The 21,351-nt window shown below is 34.3% G+C and overlaps 1 protein-coding gene and 3 pseudogenes across 1 annotated transcript; 2 read left to right on the plus strand and 2 right to left on the minus strand.

Annotated features, from left to right (window-relative positions):
* Positions 1-2,315: 2,315 nt before the first annotated feature.
* On the minus strand, positions 2,316-4,849 carry LOC120210563 (annotated as a pseudogene).
* A 1,926-nt stretch (positions 4,850-6,775) lies between these two features.
* On the plus strand, positions 6,776-11,295 carry LOC120210562 (annotated as a pseudogene).
* Positions 11,296-13,857: 2,562 nt separating this feature from the next.
* LOC120210565 lies at positions 13,858-18,353 on the plus strand (annotated as a pseudogene).
* A 1,299-nt stretch (positions 18,354-19,652) lies between these two features.
* Positions 19,653-20,833, minus strand: LOC120210567 (costars family protein). The gene is made up of 2 exons (XM_039209270.1): positions 20,689-20,833; positions 19,653-19,847 (listed from the first exon to the last, which is right to left on the minus strand). The coding sequence occupies exons 1-2, from the start codon at positions 20,767-20,769 to the stop codon at positions 19,677-19,679; spliced, it is 252 nt and encodes an 83-aa protein (XP_039065201.1). The 5' UTR covers positions 20,770-20,833; the 3' UTR covers positions 19,653-19,676.
* Positions 20,834-21,351: the final 518 nt, after the last annotated feature.

Consider the following 21,351-nt stretch of genomic DNA (forward strand, 5'->3'; position numbering starts at 1 on the left):
GCATTTCAAGCCTATTTTTCATTCAATATTCATTTTGCTTTCAAGAACACTTATTGTGCTCAATTGTATTTATTCTTGAGTGTTCTTTCTTTGTTCTAGAATTGTGCAAACATATTTGCCTTGTGAGGTTTTTCTTGTAAGTTTGCAAATTTGTATTTCTTTTTGAGAAAAGAGTGTTCTCAAGAATTGGGGTATATTCTTGAGGGAGTTGTAAGGTTATCTCTTTGGCCTCAAAAGAAAGAACAAATTAGTGAATTTGTTGGAAAATCCTTAGTGTGGATAGCTAAGGTAGTGGACGTAGACTTTGGTTGATAAAGTCGAACCACTCCAAATCGCTGTGCAATTTCTTTCAATTTTCTGCAAAAGTTTCCACCAAAATTTTTATTGCCAATTCACCCCCCCTCTTGGCCGATTCAGTCAATCGATTAACTCAACAATATGAGATGTGGTGCAACATAAGTGTACACAACCTCATCGTACTCATATACCTTGAGTTCTCAATAGTGTTCATGGGCTTATAAAAGATGTAAAGAGTGTGTACAGGTTTGCATGATAAAATATTATTATTGCTTATACTGATTCTTATATGACAGTATGGATTTATAATGTAATATGTATAATTGTTATTAGATACTTGATTAAATATTTATAATTATAGAAATTCTTTATTATATGTTTATGCCTCACTAAGTCTATGACTTAACGTGTAAGTATTTTACACGTAGGTACCGAAAAGCAGATAGATCCATTATAAGCTCAGTAGATCAACATATCTCCACTTGAAGTTCAGATCAGAAGTAGATTAAAGAGTATGTATTACTATGTGTTAAATAGGTTGGCATGTAACAAAATCTTTAAATTAAGTATGTGTGTTATGATCAAATTTTAGAATGTTTTAAACATATTTATGTAAATGGTAAATGTATAATAATGAACGGTTACATTTTTAAGAGTTTATGTATGTTTTACGGAAGTACTGTAGAAGTACTGTAGCAGTACTGTAGAAGTACTGTAGCAGTACTATAGTAGAGTATCGGTTTCCTGTAGCAGGGGAATCGGTTACCTGGCAGCAATCTGGAAAATTTTAGCATTTGGTACTGTAGTAGGTTACTGTTCACGGTACTGTTTATTACTGTTCAATGTACTGTTCATACCGTATTTTACTGTTCATAAATACGTTTTTGCCTCAAAAATTTATAACAAACACAATTCAACAATATATGATCGTATTTTCTTAATATAAGTTCAAATGTTCTGTTATTTTGCAAGTATAAAGGTTTTGAAATGTTAATGTGACATCTCGGTCTTGTATCCAGGTCGGATACGGGTTGGGGTGTTACAATATCCTATATGGTAAACAAAGTAGCAGCCAAGTCGAAGCAGTTACGACAATGATGGCATCAAATGACATAAATTCATCACCGTATTTCGAAGGTGGATCGTAAAGTGTGTTGAGTACACCTCCTCAGCAAGACAATAACGAGGACGACGGTGGCGACGATGATCAAGGTGTACGACCCTGGCGAACTCGACGAGCCCTGCGCTATTATTATTCGACGACTCCTCAGCATCGTCAAAAACTTAGGAAATATAGGTAAATTTTCTTTTGTAATTAATTTAATTTTTGCCATTATTTATTTACTTTGTATGTTTTAAAATATAAATAAAATTAATTTTCTTTTAATCTTAATTTGTTTTAAATTTTACTCGACCTAACTCTTCACCTCAAGGTGATGAGTTCTAAGTGACTGTTGTTGACGTTGCCCTGTCTGCCCGTTAACCAACGACTAGAAAACGACTAGTATTTTTGAATTTGAATGACTAGTCACGTCGAGGTGACGATTTTCATTTTTTTAATTTATAAATTTTATTTTCATTTTAATTTTTTATAAAAATATTTTTAATGACTCATCACCTCAACATGAAGTCTTATTAATACTAAAATAACGGCTCACATGGGGCCCTCTATACGATGATCATTTAAAAATTAATATCCGACGAAACTTATCACCTAGAGGTGACGAGTTCAGGGTGCATTGTAGAAAATTTCGTATTCCCCAAAATAAACTCTGGGTATACCCAATACCCTAAATAATTTACTCGCTTGAGGTATTGGGCCAAAAAAACCCATTAAAATTGACGTTGGATCACAAATGTAAAGCAAAATGTTGCACAAATGAAAAATCTACAAATTCAAGTATCATGTTGAAATAAGCATATGATAATACTTAAAATAAAGTGATAAGCATATATAATTAAAAACATATATATGTAATATTAACACATTGGAAACTATAAAGATTCGTTGTAATTGTCAACAAACAAAGGACAACGATTACTAATATACACATGTATAAATACAAGACGAGAAGACAAAATGAAGGCTCTGAATTAGAAAAGTTTGAAAAATATTCTATATGCAATCCGAAAGAATTTCAACGGGAAATGCTGTTTCTAAGTCTCCTACTTGAAGAAAGCATTAGTGAATAATACAATGAAGCATCTTGGGAAGAAAAACTTTAACACACAACAGGATCAAGATGTCCCATGGTTCATTTACTTAATCACACACCTTCATCCCCTTTCTGTCAACAGCATTTGTTCAAGTTCTTCTCTTCGTCTCTCCAATTCCTGCACATCAAAGTCGATGAGATTAACGTATTTTCTTTTTATTTGTTTTAGAAAACAAAAAAGGCCTTGTTTGACGATAAAATTAATTCACAATTATGATACTTTCGTGGTATGAAACTGTAATGCATATAAATCAATACCAAATAGAAAAATATCGAATGTCACGTAATTAATGCGTTGATTTTTCTTGAATTCAATAGCGTATCAACAATCACTAGTGATGAAGTGCAAGAGTGTTCTTGCAGTTCATGTGTGTCAACTTAAGAACACTTGAGTTAATGTGGTAGGAGAAGTTTGGATCCCAGAAAGACGTTCACATTATGACTATACCTCGATTGATCAAACAAAAGAATACATAAAAACTAATCATCAAAGCATGATGTAAACCAATAGGCCGAATATGAACTCTCATCGCTTACCTCCAGATCTCTAACTGCTTGTTCCCTTGCAATTTCCTTTTCCTGGCATGAATGTTTGAGCAAGCCAATGCATAAGAGTCCCTGAGAAATCATTGATACAATCAAGTAGTAGACATAAATTCAACTCAAGCCACAGCTCTGAACCCCCTGCCTCATTTCCACCCCAAAACTATATATATATATATATATTGATAAGAATTGGACCAAACTATATTTTTCATGACATGAAAGTGGATAATAGCCTTAAACCTATGTTCGGATGCATGTGCCCACCTTGGAGTCCGAATTTCTTTATACTAGTTGTTTATTTTACTGAATGTACCCACCCTGTAATTTCTTTATACTAGTTGTTCACTTTACTGAAGGAGCCCACTCTGAAATTTTATTCATGTCTGCCAGATACGAATTTTTTTTATTATTTATACATATGTGCCCGCCCAGAAAAATATTTATGGATCCGCCACCGCCTATGTTACTCCAATTCTTCATTTTTTTTCCTTGAACCACTCATGTACGATGCCCATGTTGGACTATTTTCAGACATGGAGGACATGATCCTCCAAGGACATGGGAAAAACTTAGAAAAATTCAAACATACCCATGTTAGACACAAACCTGTATCCAGCACAACACTTGCATCCTAATTTGAGTAACATAACCCTAAACTACAATAAATGTCAAAACAATTAGCCAATAGATAGACACCAAGAAACTCAAACCACGCTTGGAACACAAGATTAAAGAAAAAAGAAACGGTAAATCTGTAATTCAGTTGAATTATTATGATTGATAATCTTGGCCAGTATTCTTTCAACCTTCAGTTGATTTAGCCTAGAAATTTTCATGGCAACATAGGACGATAGGTTCATTATCTTACCGAAAAAACATAGACTACACCGCAAGCAAGGAGCAGATAGCTCGCTATGTTCTGAAGAAGAACAATATCCTGTTGCCTTTTCGAATAATCAGGAAAAGCTCTCGTCATAACTGCTACACTGAAGTGAAAAACAGAAAAGTTAGAAAGAAGAAATTAAAAGGTGTGATTATTCAACAAAAAAATTGTAAAATTAAGTATTATTGCAGAGTAAAAATTGGTATCATAGGAGGAGAAACAAAAAAAATCTTACTGCAATATAAGACATACAAGATTTGAAGCATACCCCTACCAGCTCAGTACTCCAAAACCTGCATTTTTAGGGTTAAAAAAATCATCATTTGTTGATTTATCTGAAATTAAATACCATATCATCTTCAAGGATATAGATTCCCTTTCCCAAAAAGAAAAAACCCTAACCTTCCAGAACTTGATTATGAATCCCCATTCTGTTTCCGCCAGAACCACAAAGAAAGCAATTACAACCGCGTAACATCGGAAAATCCCATCAAAAACCTAATATTAGGGATAGAGAAGGGTCAAATTTTATTAAATAGAAAAAGGAAAAAAAACAGATAAATTATTCATGCATCGGATCCATTCTTGAAAGATCGAACAGCAGAGAGAATATTGACGGCAATGCAGAGAGTCGAAGATAGAGAGGTTATAACGCTAAAGCATCGGCACACCACCAGTAACGGGTCGGGTCCCGGCCTTACCCTGGCGCTCGAAGACGGTCCCGGCGGCTGTGGCTCCCCGCCCTCTGGATCTCCATTTCTGGACATTTTGGGTTAAACTTTTTTCCCTTTTCATCTGAGAAAACCCCTAAGAAATTAAATTAGTGAAGCAATCTTCGAATCTCTCAACTGACACGCAATTCCTTGTTATCTCAGTGATTGAGTTGTTCATTGGTGAAAGTAGGATACTTTCACCTGCCATTCAAACCAAGTGAAGTACTGAACCTTTCCATTGCCACGTGCCGGTGGAGTCATTTAGATATTTTTTTTTTCTTCTTCTAGAGTCTCTTATATGGATAAATTTCTTAGTTGATATTTTTTATATACATAAAAATTTAAATTTATGATATTATTGAAGTGATATTAAATTATTTATCACTTAAATCGATTTATATTGATCTTTAAATTTTCTTTGTTGTGGGGTTTGCGGAATATAACACGATGGCTCTCGGATTTCATAATTATCTAAATTAATATTATAATTTGATTATTTAAATTTATCTATAAATTAATTATTCAAACAAATTAAGGTAAAATACATAAATGGTAATTTGATTATAATATCTTACTTTGTTAAGTCATTAACTATTAAAATTTTTAAAATAATCCTCTTATTATAAGGTGATGCTTTGATTAGTTCATCGACTATTAAAAGTTACAAAATAGTCATCCTACTATTTATATATTTTAAACTCGTAATTTTTTTTTAAATTTAATGATCGTCCAAGCTGAACGTTAACCTGTTAATTGGGATATGATGAAATTCGATCCCAGAACCGTTTGAACTACATAATCGTTAGAGATTTTGAGCTCATCTTTTATCATATCTTAGTTAAAAGGTTAAAGTCAAGCACAAAGGAACGTCAAGCACAAAGGAACGTCAATCTTTTAATGAAAAATAATGAGTTTGGAATATATGAATAGTCAGGTGATCATTTTGTAAATTTTAATAGTTGAGGGACTCAATAAAGTAGTGACTTGTAGTCGAGGATCATTTTGTAGCTTTTAATGATCGAGAGATTCAAAAAAATAATATCCTATTATCAGGGACCATTTATGCACTTTACCTAATAATTTATGATAATTATATGGTAATATTTATTTAAAATATTTCTTAATAATTAATAATGTGTATACACTTCACATACGCAACTATTTAAATGTGAATTCTTTAAAAAAAATAACACTGATTTTTATCACTAAAATAACTCAATAAATTTTTTATCAATTTAAAATTTAATTGCTCTTCAATTAAAAGAATCACAGTGGAAAGGTTTTGAAAAATATATATTATACTATTAAATATAAACATAAATGATTTGACAAATAACATTTAATATTAACTATAAAATAAAATGTTTAATTTCATTAACTTGTAGCGATTTTAATATAAGCTATTCATAATTATCGGTCCCTATGATTACAATTGTATCCTTTTTTTACCCCTAAAATTTATCAGTTAAAAAGAAGAACTAGAATTTTAAAACAAGTAGATTACAAGGACCAAACTATAATTTGACAAAAAAGTAAAATTTTTACAAGCCAAAGATATTAGACAAAGGTTGCTTTGAGATTACCGGAAATGCTCACATGCGACAGATTTAATATATTGTTAAAAAAATGCGCTATCAATTTTATTATTATTTAAATAATAAAATCGGTAAAAAATACTAGAAATATTAATATTTCTACCGATTTTGTTATTTTTTGTCATTTTATCAGATTTGAAAAAGCGTTACTGATTTTGTTATTTTTTCTATCGATTTTGTTATTGTTGGACACTTTTATCGAAAATATTAAAAAAAATATTTTATATAAAAATAATAATTTTTTAAATAATTTTTTACCAATTTATTATTTAAATAATAACAAAATCAATAACATTTTATTTTAATTTTATATTAAAATGTCGCACAGTAAAACTAACTTATATTACCCTCAACATGTCTCCTTCCCTCTTTTCCGATATAAAAAAAATCCTATGCCATAAAATATAATATAATTAAAAAGCAGGACTGGAATAGTTGAAGTAATATTCTTATCGAAAAGGATGGGGTTGAGATGTCAAGTGTCGAACTCTGTAACGCAACCGACACCTGAATGCTAAAAAAAATCACATAACTTTACTGTGTCATCGCTCACAAATCAATTCCTCTAAACCCAGTTTTCTCCTTTTTTGAGGAAAATTTACTGAATTTCTCTCCTGAAAGAAACAAAGGGAAAAGGAAGGATTTTGACTAGTAATAAACGGAGGGGGACCTTGGTTTTCTTCCAGATTTTGTGATGGCTTCTATACCGGCTTCTTCGTCTCGTAATCTTACTTTCCCGGGCAATCAATTTCCTTCCTTTAAAAGATCGTTTTACCCTCCGTCGAGGCTTCCCCACTCCACTCTCTGTCGCTGCTCCAATAATAATTCCTTTAGCTGGCGTTGGGACTCCGCCGTTCAAGACGTTATCAGAAAAGTCATCAAGCGATTTGATTCCTACATGAATCCTTTCCGTAAGGACCTCAGAAGCGCCGGCGAGACCGGGAACGGATGGCGTCGGGGAGACAAAGAGGACGATTGGGATTGGGGTCGATGGAAAAAGCATTTCGAACAAGTCGATGAACAAGAACGCCTTATTTCCCTTTTGAAGGTCAAAACGAGTCTATGCTTCTTTGTTGTCCTTATTTTTTTGTTGAATTAAAAAGCGTGAAAGTTAAATGGAATGCCTTTGATTACAAATTATAAGCTTTACTATTTCTTGTTGTTATTGTTGTGCATTTAAACAGTCACAGTTACATGAAGCTGTGCATAGAGAAAATTATGAGGATGCTGCTAGGTTAAAGGTCGCAATTGCGGCTGCTGCTGCAAATGACACCGTTGGCAGAGTCATATCCAATTTAAATGTACGAATTTGATATCGTTTTATTAACATTTTAAGGAAAAAGAGGAAGAGAAATTTCCATTGTTCTTACTGGCCTGTTTTGTTATCACTTCAGAGAGCAGTAATGGAAGAACATTTTGAAGATGCCGCCTTTTTCCGAGATAATGCTGGTGCTGGATTGGTAATTGAACTTTTTTTTTTAATTTAAAAAAGGAAACATATTATTTTATACTGGATGGTAAGGTAAATATGGTTTGGTTTTATGGTTTTGGTTTCAGGTTGGATGGTGGGCTGGTCTTTCAGATGATACCAAAGATCCTTATGGTCTGATTATACGAATAACAGCTGAACATGGCAGATATGTCGCTAGGAGTTTTAGTCCTAGGTAATTACTCTCATGTTCCACTATATGATAGATAATTTGTATGTTCTGTTCACATGTATATTCTCTAATAATAGTAAGCATGCGATTAACAATTAACATGGGGAGCATTTCTTTTCCTGTGCGGAAATTTTGTATTGGCTTCCGTTTTCTTCTGCATCTTTCTTGGACTTAGATTTCTAATTTCAATGGATGTTTCTGAGTTCATGTTAGACTGATACCTTCCTTTCAGGCAACTCTCCACTGCACCAGTTGGTGTACCCTTATTTGAGATCTTTCTTACTGTAAATGAGAAAGGTGAATACAAACAGCAGGTATCTTTTGTTTATGTTCTTTTCCAATTGCTGCATAATTTTCTGATGTTTGTAGTCACCCAGGTGTTCTATATTTGTGTTCAAGGTTCTAATAATGATAATTCTTATGCTGACAATTCTTTTTTCGTTTTGGCTTGATGGTCCTTTGTTAGAATAATGTTAGAATAATGATAGTAAATCAATTCTCTAATAATGATTGTCCTATAATTTTTGTGTATGCTTATTGTATGTTTTTGATGTGATACAATAAACCATAGGTGCGCACACACGTCTGTGTGTTTTTCAGGAATCCTGCTTAGCACTCCTAGTATTCAATTTTTAGTTGCATTTAATTTTTTTTCGAACGCTACCTTATTTGGTGTTTTTCAGGCTGTGTACTTGAAAAGAAGTAGTGTGTTCGAAGATACTTCAATGGTGTCTTCTAAAACATCAGAAGCCACTGGCTGCTCGAGTCCATCAGGATCCCTTGAAGAAAGTGATCTTTTTGTTGTGAGTACCGAAGATAATGAAGATGGTGATTTTGAAGAAGAGGAAGAAGAAGAGGAAGAAGAAGACGATGATGATGCAGATGATGATGCAGATGATGGATCTGATGTGGGTGAGGGACTAACTAGTTTTCAAAATATATTGCATGACATGGTTCCTGGTGTAAAGGTCAAGGTCTTGAAAGTCAGTGCACCTGGGAAAGTAGACCAAAATTTTATATCTAAGGTGATTGAACAGATAATAGATGAAGATGATGAAGAAAAAGATGCTGAGGTGGAAAGTATAGAATTGGATGATGAAATTAAGGGTGAAAATGACAAAGAGAGAGATTGGTTTGAGATGGATGCTGATGATGGAGTTATTGATAGTGACAGGCGAGGCGAAATTGCAGTTAAAGTTGTTGTTGGTGGTCTTGTAGAAAAACTTTCCAGTAGTGTGCCAGCGGTAGAATCAGTTAGAGTTCCAGCTAAGCTAGTGAAAAAGGGGCGCCTATCATTTTCCTTTTCTACAGAAAAAGGCGTAAACCGGCTAGATTCTAGTCTCAAGACAAAGGGTTCAATGGATAGAAAATCAAATGCTCACAATCAACATAGCATGGATAACATAATGCTTGATCTTGCTGAATTTGTTGGCAGTGGTAAAGAGAAGATACCTTTAAAGGTAGGTTCAATATATTAAAACGCAATGAATAAGTTTTGTAGAATGAGCTATATAGGTCATTTCTCATTTAAGTTTTTACTCTATGATGCTTGTTTTGCTAACTAGTTTCCACCACGCAGCTTCTGAAAGATGTTGGCAAATTAATAAATCTCACTCTCAATCAAGCTCAAATCAATCACTATCTGGATCAACTACGTTCCATCGCATTGAAACTGCACTGTCATCAGATCCTCTAAATGGTGATTTCTAACATCATCTATTTTGTTTACTCTATTTTCTGTTGCCCTCTGCTCTGATGTTTTATCACTATGGTTATTCATGTCTGTCGCAAAATATTGTATTTACAATATGTTTGTTTGGTCAGGACTGTATATTGGTGCACATGGGCTTCACACTTCCGAAGTCATTCAATTTAGACGTAAATTTGGCCAGTGGCAAGTGGATGATGGGAGTAATGAGCCTTCAGATCTTGAATTTTATGAATATGTGGAAGCTGTAAAATTAACTGGGGATCCTTATGTACCAGCAGGCCAGGTGATTTCATTGTTTAATTTAACCCTTTAACTCTGTTATGAATGGTGGTAGCTTTTATGGAGCTTGAACGGGGGATCATTTAATTTTGAACTGCTGAATGATTTATGCATGTTCAATGCTGCTGAATGTCCATTTGTGTTTTCCTGTTTGTTTGCTGATGTTTATCCTTGGAATGATTATCTACTTTATTTAGTTTGTCTCCTTGTACCATGAAATATCTACAGGTTGCATTTCGAGCCAGAGTTGGTAAAAGATATCAGCTGCCACATAAAGGAATAATTCCTGAAGAATTTGGAGTGGTATGTTTAAGCTTGCATTGGTAGTTTGAGTTTTCTTTGAGATTTTCTTTATACCCTTTTATTAAGGAGCTTTTGTGGTCTTATATTCAATTCAGGTTGCTCGATATAAAGGGCAAGGGAGACTTGCTGACCCGGGATTTCAAAACCCTCGATGGGCTGATGGCGAGCTTGTTATTCTTGATGGAAAGGTTTCTCTCTCTGGTCTGATGATTCATTTGATTCAATGTCTTTACTTCTCAAATAGATGCTAATTATTTGATGTTCTAAATTGCTAATTCAAACAGTACATCAAAGGAGGACCTGTTGTTGGATTTGTATACTGGGCTCCTGAATATCACTTCTTGGTGTTCTTCAATCGACTAAGACTTCAACCATAGTCCGTTTTACATAGTTATTGAGCATGTTTGTTATTTTGTTCAGACGGCGTATGGGGTAAGTACGATGTTATCAAGAACTAGAGGCAAGAAACAGATCCAAATTCATTTACTGCCTCGTGAATCTTGTTGTTAAACAAGTAAGCCTATTATGCATTCGTCTGGATAATTTTTCTAAATGCTCCACTACCTTTGTTTGCCACATACCATCAATTATAGTAGGCAAAAAGTAATCAGGTGGCATAGTTTTGTGATTGAGTAAACACCTCCCTTTCCAACCCTTATATGAGTATGACTACATAAATGATATTTTTCAAAGTAATTGTTATTCATAAGGTTGGTATAACTAAGAGTAATCAACATGGGATCTTTTCTCTCTCAAAAATTTATTGCTGAAACATAACACGTATCTGTAGCATAAGAGTAATCGACATGGGATCTTTCTCTCTAAAATTTATTGCAGAAGCATAACATGTATCTGTAGCATCTGTTAAATATCGTTGCTATTTTGAGTAAATATTCAATGTTGAAAACTTGCTTCTTTATGTGCATGTTTTGCAGTTCCTACATGATATTTGTCGGTCTATTGGGTAGAGATTTGGGCATGCATATTTGACCTGTGGAGCTGAAATGCATAAAGGCTTATGGTTGGCCTTATTTTGTGATGCAATGCAGCTACCAGATAAGCTTCAAAGCTGGAATCTAAGCTTTTTTTTTTTTTTTTGCTTAACATTTTGTGTGTGTGTGTGTGTGTATATATATATATAGTGTAGGCAGAGATTTCAGAGGCATATATTTTGAGCAGTGTTATTGAGCTTTCTGTTTCAACCCATTGTTAAAAACATATTGCTTTATTGTTTGCTGCTGTTAGATCTTTGAAAGACTTGTCTTAAAGAGCTCAGTTATTAGGATTTGATCATTACATTAATTTTTAATTAGATATAATATATAAATAAAAATTAAAGACACGCTTAAAATATTTCAATTTCTTCTATCAAACAAAAATATTCCAAGTTCTTCATTGCTTCTTTTTCTTCTTCAATCAGTTCTAAAGTTTACAGTGAAATTAATAATAAATGAATCAAATTATGTGTGCGCGTCATGTTTATTATGTATAGGTGAAAGAGTATATGACGCTCTCGTACTTTAAAAAAAATTAAATGTGACCTTTTAATTAACGGTTTTTGTCGTTGACTGTCTTCAAGGTGCTGACGTGGCAATCTATGATGGTTGATAATGCGATAGATGGACTAAATTAAAACTTTTAGTTGAGTACAAGGGTCAAACTGGTTTTCTTTTTTAAAAGTTTATGGACTTATTTGATTTTTAGAAAAATAAAAATAATTTTTTTCTAATTTAAAATAAAAAATTATTCAACAAATTAAATATCAAAATATCAAAAATAAAAATTAAATTATTAAAAGTTAAAAATATATTATGATATTTTATCTTGAATTTAACATGATTTTTATTTATGTAAACATGAATTTCCATTCTATACAAATTTTTATTTTATACATTTACTTCTAATTATCTTAAACTTTATATGTCTTTCTAATTTGATTTCACTAATGTTTTTTTATAGAATTGAACTAAATAAATATTATAAAATATTATAAAAAATTTAAAAGTTATAAAATTAAAATTTATGTATAACAATAACATGATAGAGGAAACTAAAAGAGTATTTTAATGAATATAACAATAACATGATAGAGGAAACTAAAATTCATTAAATATGAAATCCACGTGTTTGAGGTTTGTTTTATTCTCTTTAATATATTTTTTTAATTTTTCAAGGAATAGTTTCATCTCCATAAAATAAAAATAAAATAAAAGTCACATTAAAATGTACATAACAATATAATTGTACTTCTAAATAAAATAAAATTCACATTAGAATTTATCTCTAAATTGAATTAATCATTTAACAATAATATTTTCAATCATTCTAGTTAATATATATTTAATTTTTTTAATATTTTATATTTTTTTCTCAATTTGTATAGTTTAAATTAAAAATTAAAAATATTTTTCTAAAAAATCAAATAAGCCTTTGAATTTTTAAAAAAACCCCAATTTAACCTCGAACTCGATGAAAAAATCAATTTAGCTTATTTGTCATATTATCAACTACGTCACTGGTCACCTTAGTTGTCACGTCAGTACTGTGAAGTGTTATGTATGCATCGGGTTGTGGCTGGCTCGGCGGGGCCCCAAAAAAATAGGGTCCAAAAAAGTATATCTATAGTGGCATTTTTCTCATAAACGCCACTATAGATGGACTTATTGCGGCGTTTTTAAAAAAACACCACTATTGTTGCGACTTTATTGAAAAAATGCCATTATAGATGGACCTATTGCAGCGTTTGTCAAAAAACCGCCACTATTGTTGCCCTGAAATCGAATATATCTAGAAAATAAGGGCTCCTTTATAAGAATTTGTACAGGGCCCCCGAAAACCTAGCCACGACCCTGATCGTAACGATCAACAACGAAAATTATTGATCAAATAATCACATTAAGTCTGTTTTTTAAGTTTGAGGTAGGGATTCAAATAGCGGACCGCAAACGCTATAGCAGTCGCTATTGCGGTAGCGCCGTCGTCCGAAAACGATATTAACGATTTTCACGGTGGGTATCGGATTCACGTCGACAGCGGTCCATCGCGTCCGCAATCTAACGGGTAACGGTAGATAGCGTCGATAACGGGACACTATTAATACTATTCTACCGTTACTGCCAAAATAATAAGAAAGCCTAAATTTACACCCAAAAAATCAAGAGAGAGAACATATCGATTATCAATAGTTCAAAATCAAAACTCACCAAAAAGGCAAAGATTAAAACAGAAAGAGAACAAACCGACAAGACAAAGTTATTTTGAAGAAAAATCTTGCATCTGTTATGTTTTGCCGCCGATGAAGAAGATGATTAACAGAACGAGCTTCCGTAAAAATTAAAAGTTTAATATTTAAAATATATATTATTTTATAATCAATTTTAACCTAATAAAAAAATTAAAAGTCTAAGTTCAGTGCTCTGGCGAGATTAACCCATACATAAAACGCGTCATACGTACCGTTGGATCCAATGGCTCTTAAAACAATCCACCCGTCAACAATTCCGCTTGAAAACGACGGCGTATCATCTGCAGCAGTAGCCGTAGACCCCTTCGCTTTAACCTCGAATTCCGGAGAAAACTCCAAAACCCCTCTCTGTGTCTCTCTGTGCCTTCGTTTTCTGAATTTTCTATCTTCTTTCCAGGCAGACTAAAACAACAAGAGAAAAATGTCAATTTTAATTAATTAATTGGTTAATTAACCAATCAATTGATTAATTAATTAACCCACAAAGCTTTCTGGACCTTTTCTTCTTTGGTTTTTGTTTCAATCTACCCCGGTTAGGTTTGCTATGGGCAGTACCTTCTTCTCTATACCAATAAAGCGAGCCATGCCCGACCCACCCAATTCTTCTAACGGAACTTCCAAGCGTTCCAAACCTCCGTCTACCACTCTCCATACTCCTCCCGGCCACGTTGCCTTTCGTCTCCTTTGCCACGTGTCCCGTGTCGGAGGCATCATTGGCAAGTCAGGTAGCGTCATCAAGCAGCTGCAACAGTCTACCGGTACTAAGATCCGGATTGAAGATGCCCCGGCCGAAAGCCCGGACCGAGTTATTACCATCATAGGGCCCGATTCTATTGATACCAGGACCAAGCTAAATCTTGGAGGCGACGACGACAGCGACAGTGGTAGAGTTGAGGAAATTGAAGTGTCCAAGGCGCAGGAAGCTCTGTTGAAGGTGTTCGAGAGGATCTTGGAGGTGGCCGTCGAGAGCAATGGAGGGGCCTTGGGGATGGTTTCTTGTCGATTGTTGGTGGAGGTTAAGCAAGCTGGGGGCGTGATAGGAAAAGGAGGCAAAGTAGTGGAGAAGATAAGAGAGGATACTGGGACCAAAATTAGGATTTTGACAGATAAACTACCGGCTTGTGCCAGGCCTACGGAGGAGATTGTGGAGGTAAGTGTTTTATACCAGGGTACTTCAATTAGGGTTTCTATTTCTTGGTCTTGGGGTTTGTTGACTTCATAAGTACTTCTAAAAATGTTGATTTTCTTTCACACTATCTGTTATATTTTAAATTTTATTAGTTAGTCGAGTATTCAAGCAACTCACGAAAATTTCTATATTTGAAAACCTAGGATACATTAGTTTGTTAGTGGTTTTAGGCAGATTTGGTTTATTAGGTTGTTGATAACGAGTAATATGTGCAGCCTTATCATGGTAATTACTTAAGGATTTTTATTCTGTCAATCATTGCATTAAACATGTAGCACTGAATCACTGTACTTAATATGAAAATATTCTGAAAGTGGGAATCTGTTGAATTTAAGATGCAGTCTAACTAACATTGTCCAACTATCTTCTAAAGCGATTGCTCATTATTGTTACTATTTTCTTTTTGTTATACATTAAAAGAAATATTCATTGTTGCTCCTCTGTATATTTTGTAGATTGAAGGGTCTGTTTTAGCTGTAAAGAAAGCACTTGTTGCTGTCTCGTACCGCCTCCAAGATTGTCCTTCTGAAAATAAAACAACGGTAAGTGAAACCAGAAGCACTGGACCAGTTCAACCAGAGACTTTATGCAGACCTATTGAGGTACTTCCTCAGAAGACTTTGCGCAGACCTATTGACTTACATCCTGAGGATCATTTCCTCAGAGCTATGGAGGCACTTCCTCGAGAGACTTTTCGTGGACCTATGGAGGTCGTCACCCAGGACCCATTGCACAGATTGATTGATGTTCTTCCTCAAGAATCAATTCATAGACATATTGAGGTTTCACGTGAGGATTTACCTGATTTTGAAGTAGATCATCTTTCACGGCATAGTTTCCTGGTACCTAGTGTACCCAGTGGCTCTACCAGTTATGCCACCAGATTTCATTCTCTGTCTCGGGAGTCCGAGAATGCCTCTCCTTTGAATACTAAAACATTTCAGCAGGAAGTGGTTTTCAAAATTCTTTGCCTCAATGATACGGTTGGAGGTGTTATTGGAAAGGGAGGCGCAACTATTAAAGCCCTTCAAAGTGATACAGGAGCTGCTGTTACCATTGGAGCTACATTCACTGATTGTGATGAACGGTTGGTTACTGTTACTGCATCAGAGGTCAGTCATGTTCTGATCTTCTATGTCATTATACATTTGCTTAAAGTTATTTTTTTTTTCTGTCATGGATATTCTCTCATTGACTTGATATCTTTTAGGACCCGGAATCACAATATTCTCCGGCACAAAAGGCTGTTGTCCTTGTTTTTGTAAGAGCTTATGAGGCTTCCATTGAAAAAGGTATAGATTCAGGCTCAGGTAAGGGTTCAAATGTCACTGCCCGGCTCGTAGTTCCTTCAAGCCAAGTTGGGTGTCTGTTGGGAAAAGGAGGGGCAACAATTTCTGAAATGCGTAAAGTGACTGGTACCAGCATTTGGATTTTGGGAACTGACCAGGTCCCCAAGTGTGTCAGTGGAAATGATCAAGTGGTACAGGTGCGCTAGAGCTTTTGTTAATTATTATATACAGGCTCACTGATATAAAACTAGCTTCTTTTTTGAGGAATCTTTGCAAAAAAGTGGTAAAGTTTTTACTTTCCTAAATTTCAATCGAAGAGTTATATCCTAGAAATATGAACAAACGGTTCTAATACTGTAGCTGTTGGAGTTAAAAGGAAACCATGACAGCATGATCTGTTTATAACATAAATTGTCCCAAAAACATTTCATTTTATGAGTTATGACAACCGTTATTCTAACCGGTTCCCTCGCTGTTCCAACTTATTCTGATTTTGGCCGAGGAAAAACCTACATTTCCTTGCTGCAAATGCATTTTCACTTATTCTAATACTGTTATTGTGAGAGATTTTGAAAAATGATATGATTCTGGTGTTTCATATGGCATGAGTTGCTTAATTGTTGGTGTTTGAGGGTATATGAATGTAAAAGATGCTATGTATCATGTGACTGGTGTTTCATAAGGCATGAGTTGCTTAATTGTTGGTATTATTCTTTTTTAAAACAGATTCAAGGAGGGTATATGAATGTAAAAGATGCTATGTATCATGTGACTGGTAAACTAAGAGATAACCTATTTTCTATCTCACTGAAAACTGCCGGAGCAAAAAGCAGTTCCTCAGTTTTAATCGAGACCAGTCCTTACGAAAGACTGTTGGATAATTCCCCTCTTGAGTTGCAAGCATCAATCGGCTTTTCTCATAGTCTTAGTCGGCATACTTCATTGGCAACGGATAGCACAAATCCCTATGGACATTCCTATAGCTCAGATCGCCCTCGTTCTGCAGGATTGAGGACATCAGAAGTAAGCTTCTTTCCATTCTCCTAGATGAGAGTGCGTACATGTTTGCACCTTAGTCTCACTCATGAACACAAACATATGTGCTGGAATTGAATTGTTGAATAGTTCTACTCAACTGTAGCTGGATCTTAATTGCAGATGTCTACTGGATTGAATCCAAGGGGCATCACAGATAGTGGAAGAGGATTGACTTCTTATAGAGGTGGAGTAGAACTTGGCAGGTTGGTAGCTTACCGAAAAATTTGTATGTCGGGAAAATAATAAGTTAGGCTTGATGATTAACGTTGATCTTCTATTGCGAAGTAATGATCCATTCTTCTTACGTCTGCAGTGGAAACAGATCTGCTATTGTAACAATACAACTGTAGAGATTAGAGTTCCCGATAATGTTATCGACTCTGTTTATGGGGAGAACGGTCGCAATCTAGCTCGCTTAAGAGAGGTAATAGTTTTTTTTTCAACTATTCATGCACTATTTTATTGGCATTGTTGGAAAAATGGTATTTAGTTGGTTGGAGTGGTTCTGCTCCTAATTCTACAAAGAATTATACAAACACCATCTAAGCAAATCAACTCTTGATAGAACTTAATGAAGAACATAAGACAGCACAACCTGAAAAGCAGAAATCAAACCACATGACTGTGAGACTAAAAGGGCAATCAAAGTTAAAATTTAGTCATTACCGATGCCATAATTGCCATTACAACAACAATTTAAGAACATATTCTAAGGTCTTGACTAAAAATAGCATGTTCAAATTCCCAAATGTACAACAGTTAAGAACAAACCTTCTACCTTGAATTCTACAATAACAAAAAAATCGAAACTCTCAATATTTTTGAAAGCTCATACTGAATTCAGTTCACCTTTTCTGTTATCAGTTTACCATGCATGCAAAAAAAAAATAGCAAATTAAAAGAACAAAAAAATCGAAGTATCTTCCCTAACCATGATACCATTATTGATGTCAATATACAATATCTATGAGATATCTAATCTAAATCAACATCAACTTTTCCTGTGGTGTACATAAATCAGATCTCTGGTGCCAAGGTCATAGTGCATGAACCTCAATAGGAACAAGTGACAGGATTGTTGTTATATCTGGGACACCTTATCAAACCCAGGCGGCTCAGAGCCTCCTACAAGCATTCATCCTCACTGGTCGCTGAAATCTTTCATTTAAACCTAATGTTTTTCACAAAAGGAGAAGAAAAACTTGAAGTTGTTGCCTACTTAACTGCTTTTTCTTCTTTTTATTTTTCAAGCAGTGTACATTAGTCTAGCCATCTATGCAAACCCTGTTCATCGGGAAAATAATTTGGTTCTAATCGTTCACAAAACATTCTGTAGCGAATGTCGTATGGAGATCACTATTTTCTATCATATCCTTCTTCTACTGTCTAGTTTTGAGTTACTATTATAGCCACTGATAAAAAATTATATTTACCATGGTTAGTTGGCTTGATGATGAGGGTCCATGACCTCTTATGTTGTTATTTTCACCCACAAAGGCCGCATTTTAAGCTATTCTCTTGCTACCCTATTGCATCCTCACAAGTCACAAAGTGCAATTCAATTTAATATTCTATTACAATTTTGGTAGTAGATGTCTGACATATAAACCCCCAAAAAGATATAATTCGCACATTCTTAGATTGTTCTCTTGGAAATATTGTTGTGGAACTCTTTTGTTGAAAATAAACTCTTAGGTTGGAGTACATACAAAATAAGCAGATGTTTTTGGTCAAGTTGTTCATATGATGGATTTTTTCAAGAAAATTTTATGCTATGAAGTTTGGATATTTATGTTGTGCTAAAAATTTATCATGCATTGATATGTTTTTAGTATCGAAGATGTGTTTTTGGGCAGGATTCGTAGCACGTATTAGTAAGCATCAATACTGATATTTCTTAGAATGATTGATCTCTTCTAGTGAAGATTTAGATCACCCGTAACTTGTACATGGACAATAAATTGGCATCTCAGGTAATTGATATTCTCTCTCAAGTATTTCAGTTTTATGCTAAATAGAAAATTTTCAGCTCCCGTCTCTCTTAAAATACCTTTTAATGTTTTTTGATACTTATAATGTGTTGTTATCCGAACTATTCATTTTTCTTAAAATACCCGTGCTTGCGACATATTTGGACACGGGGAAGGTATAAGAACTTCATTATAGATAACGGAGCATCTGCCTGTATCCACACTTCTGCTGAAGTCTAGATAAACATAACTGGAATTTGGAGGTCCAACAAACATTTTATTACACAAATAGTTGTAACTCACTCCCCATAAATCAACTCTCCTTTATCGAGACTTGAACGCTTTGACATTTATGAAACACCCTCAGCATTCATCCCCACTTGCCCTTCATGAGGATATTTTTCCGTTCAAACCTAACATTTTTGACCAATTGAGAATTTTTCATTTCATTTCTTTCCGCTTTGGCTTATAGTTGTCCACTCTTGCAGTTTATGCCATTAGAAGCAAACAATGGATGAAGACATCAAACTTTGAACATAACCAAAAGAAAACATATACAAATCTGGGCGTACACACAATGGAAATCTTATAGAAGAGTATTCAATAGTACATGTACTTATGCTGAAACAAGATTTAAAACACCATTGAAATTGGAGAAAAAAAATACATAGAATATCCATCAAACTTTTGCTGCAAAACCATAGTTGCAATTTATTCTTTTAGAACTGCATTAGTTGCTGCTCTAGGCTGGTGTAGCTTTGAGTGTAATTTCCACTTTGTCATGAACTCCTTGGAGCAATAATTCACCATCATATGTAACAACTTTTCGTTTCTTTGCTGCTCTTAGTGTCCCAACTAGTGCTTCAAAGATGTTTGCACATCGATCATCGTTAAATAGCACCCCGAATGTGACCTTGAACACATGAAACAGCATATATTATAGTTTTGCTGGAAAAACAGAAGTAAATTGTAGCAACATAGGTGTCAAACAAATTAAATGGGGAAACCCCAGATCATGCAACTTTGGCATTGCAGTTTCAGATGATGTGAACATGCCTAAAACAATGTCAAGTATGTCAATTTTAACCCTTTAAAAAAGCCTATAAGATTCTTAGAACAAGAAGGTACCAATCATCGTCAAACTTCAAATCTCAATGCAATGTACGTACTATGGTGAATTGATGTAGGTTACAGTAGCCATCTATGATATCCACAAGGAGATTAAGATAAGAATATTGGACATAAATACTTTCCGTAAGATTTTCGAAGCTTATTTACTTGAATTTAGAAGAAATCAGAAGATGGAATAACAGAATCCGATTAGCTGTAAACTAGAAAAAAAATGTATATTTCATTGGTTTTGCAGAATGGATTGAGTAGAACAAAGATTGTCACTGATTCTACAAAAGGAAACGAGGAACTGTTTCGAGATCGGACGAGTCCTAGGCAAATCCAACCGGACAGTGAAATTTATAACAAGCTTGATGAACATGTTAGTTTGAATGTTGATTATACATACATCATTAATAAATGTTTCAGCAGTTTTCCTTCCCAAACTGGACAATTTGAATCAATATAAAAAATAGTAAACAGATCTGCCAATCATATAGCTAGATCAGCTTATAGAGGGGAAATGGGGCAAACAAAAAGGAGAGCTTGAAGCGCCCCAGATCCAGATAAAAAAATATTGAAATTTTTGCAGAAAAAGAAAATCCCAGATCAGATATAATAGGAAAAAGATTGAAAAATGAAACCTTGTAAGAACCATCAGGTTGGATCTGGCCGAGTCTCTGGATTTCTTCCTTGAGTCGCTCCACCTCCTCTTCTACATTCATTGTGTTTTTCCTTCTTTCTTGAACAACTACAGAAGGACAAAAAGACTATACGTGAATCTGTCTGGTTTCTCTCTTATAAGCTTCTTCTATTTGGCATCAGTGTGTGTTTTTTATAGGAAATTTCTCAGAGGAGGTAAAGATGGAGGGTAATGAAGTTTAGATTAAAATAACAGGAGAAACAGTTGTGCATGGTGTTTTTTTTTTTAATTTTTTTTATAAGAATTTGGTTATTGGCTTACGTAAAGAGGGTTGGTTGGGACCGAGCATGTGTAAGAAAAGGAAATTATTCTCTGAGGTATATGCCCAATCAATTTATGACCGTCCGACCAATGACGTCCTTTTTCTCTTCGTCTCACCTTGATTTTAGTAGTTCCATTTTGGCGTAATGTTAAAAATAGCCCAAAATGTTTACCGAAATAGTCATTTTGGCTCATATTTTTTTTGGAGCATTTTTTATCCTTAATGTTTTATTTTGAGGTAAAAAGTCTCTTCATAGATGAAAACTTATAGTTACTAAACGGTTAATATTTCAACATAAAGACATTTTTAGCCTAAAGTTGAACATCGAGGGTCAAAATACTC

The sequence above is a fragment of the Hibiscus syriacus genome, unplaced genomic scaffold (genome assembly GCF_006381635.1).
Source record: "Hibiscus syriacus cultivar Baekdansim isolate YM2019G1 unplaced genomic scaffold, ASM638163v2 tig00109925_pilon, whole genome shotgun sequence".
Classification (NCBI taxonomy): Eukaryota; Viridiplantae; Streptophyta; class Magnoliopsida; order Malvales; family Malvaceae; genus Hibiscus; species Hibiscus syriacus.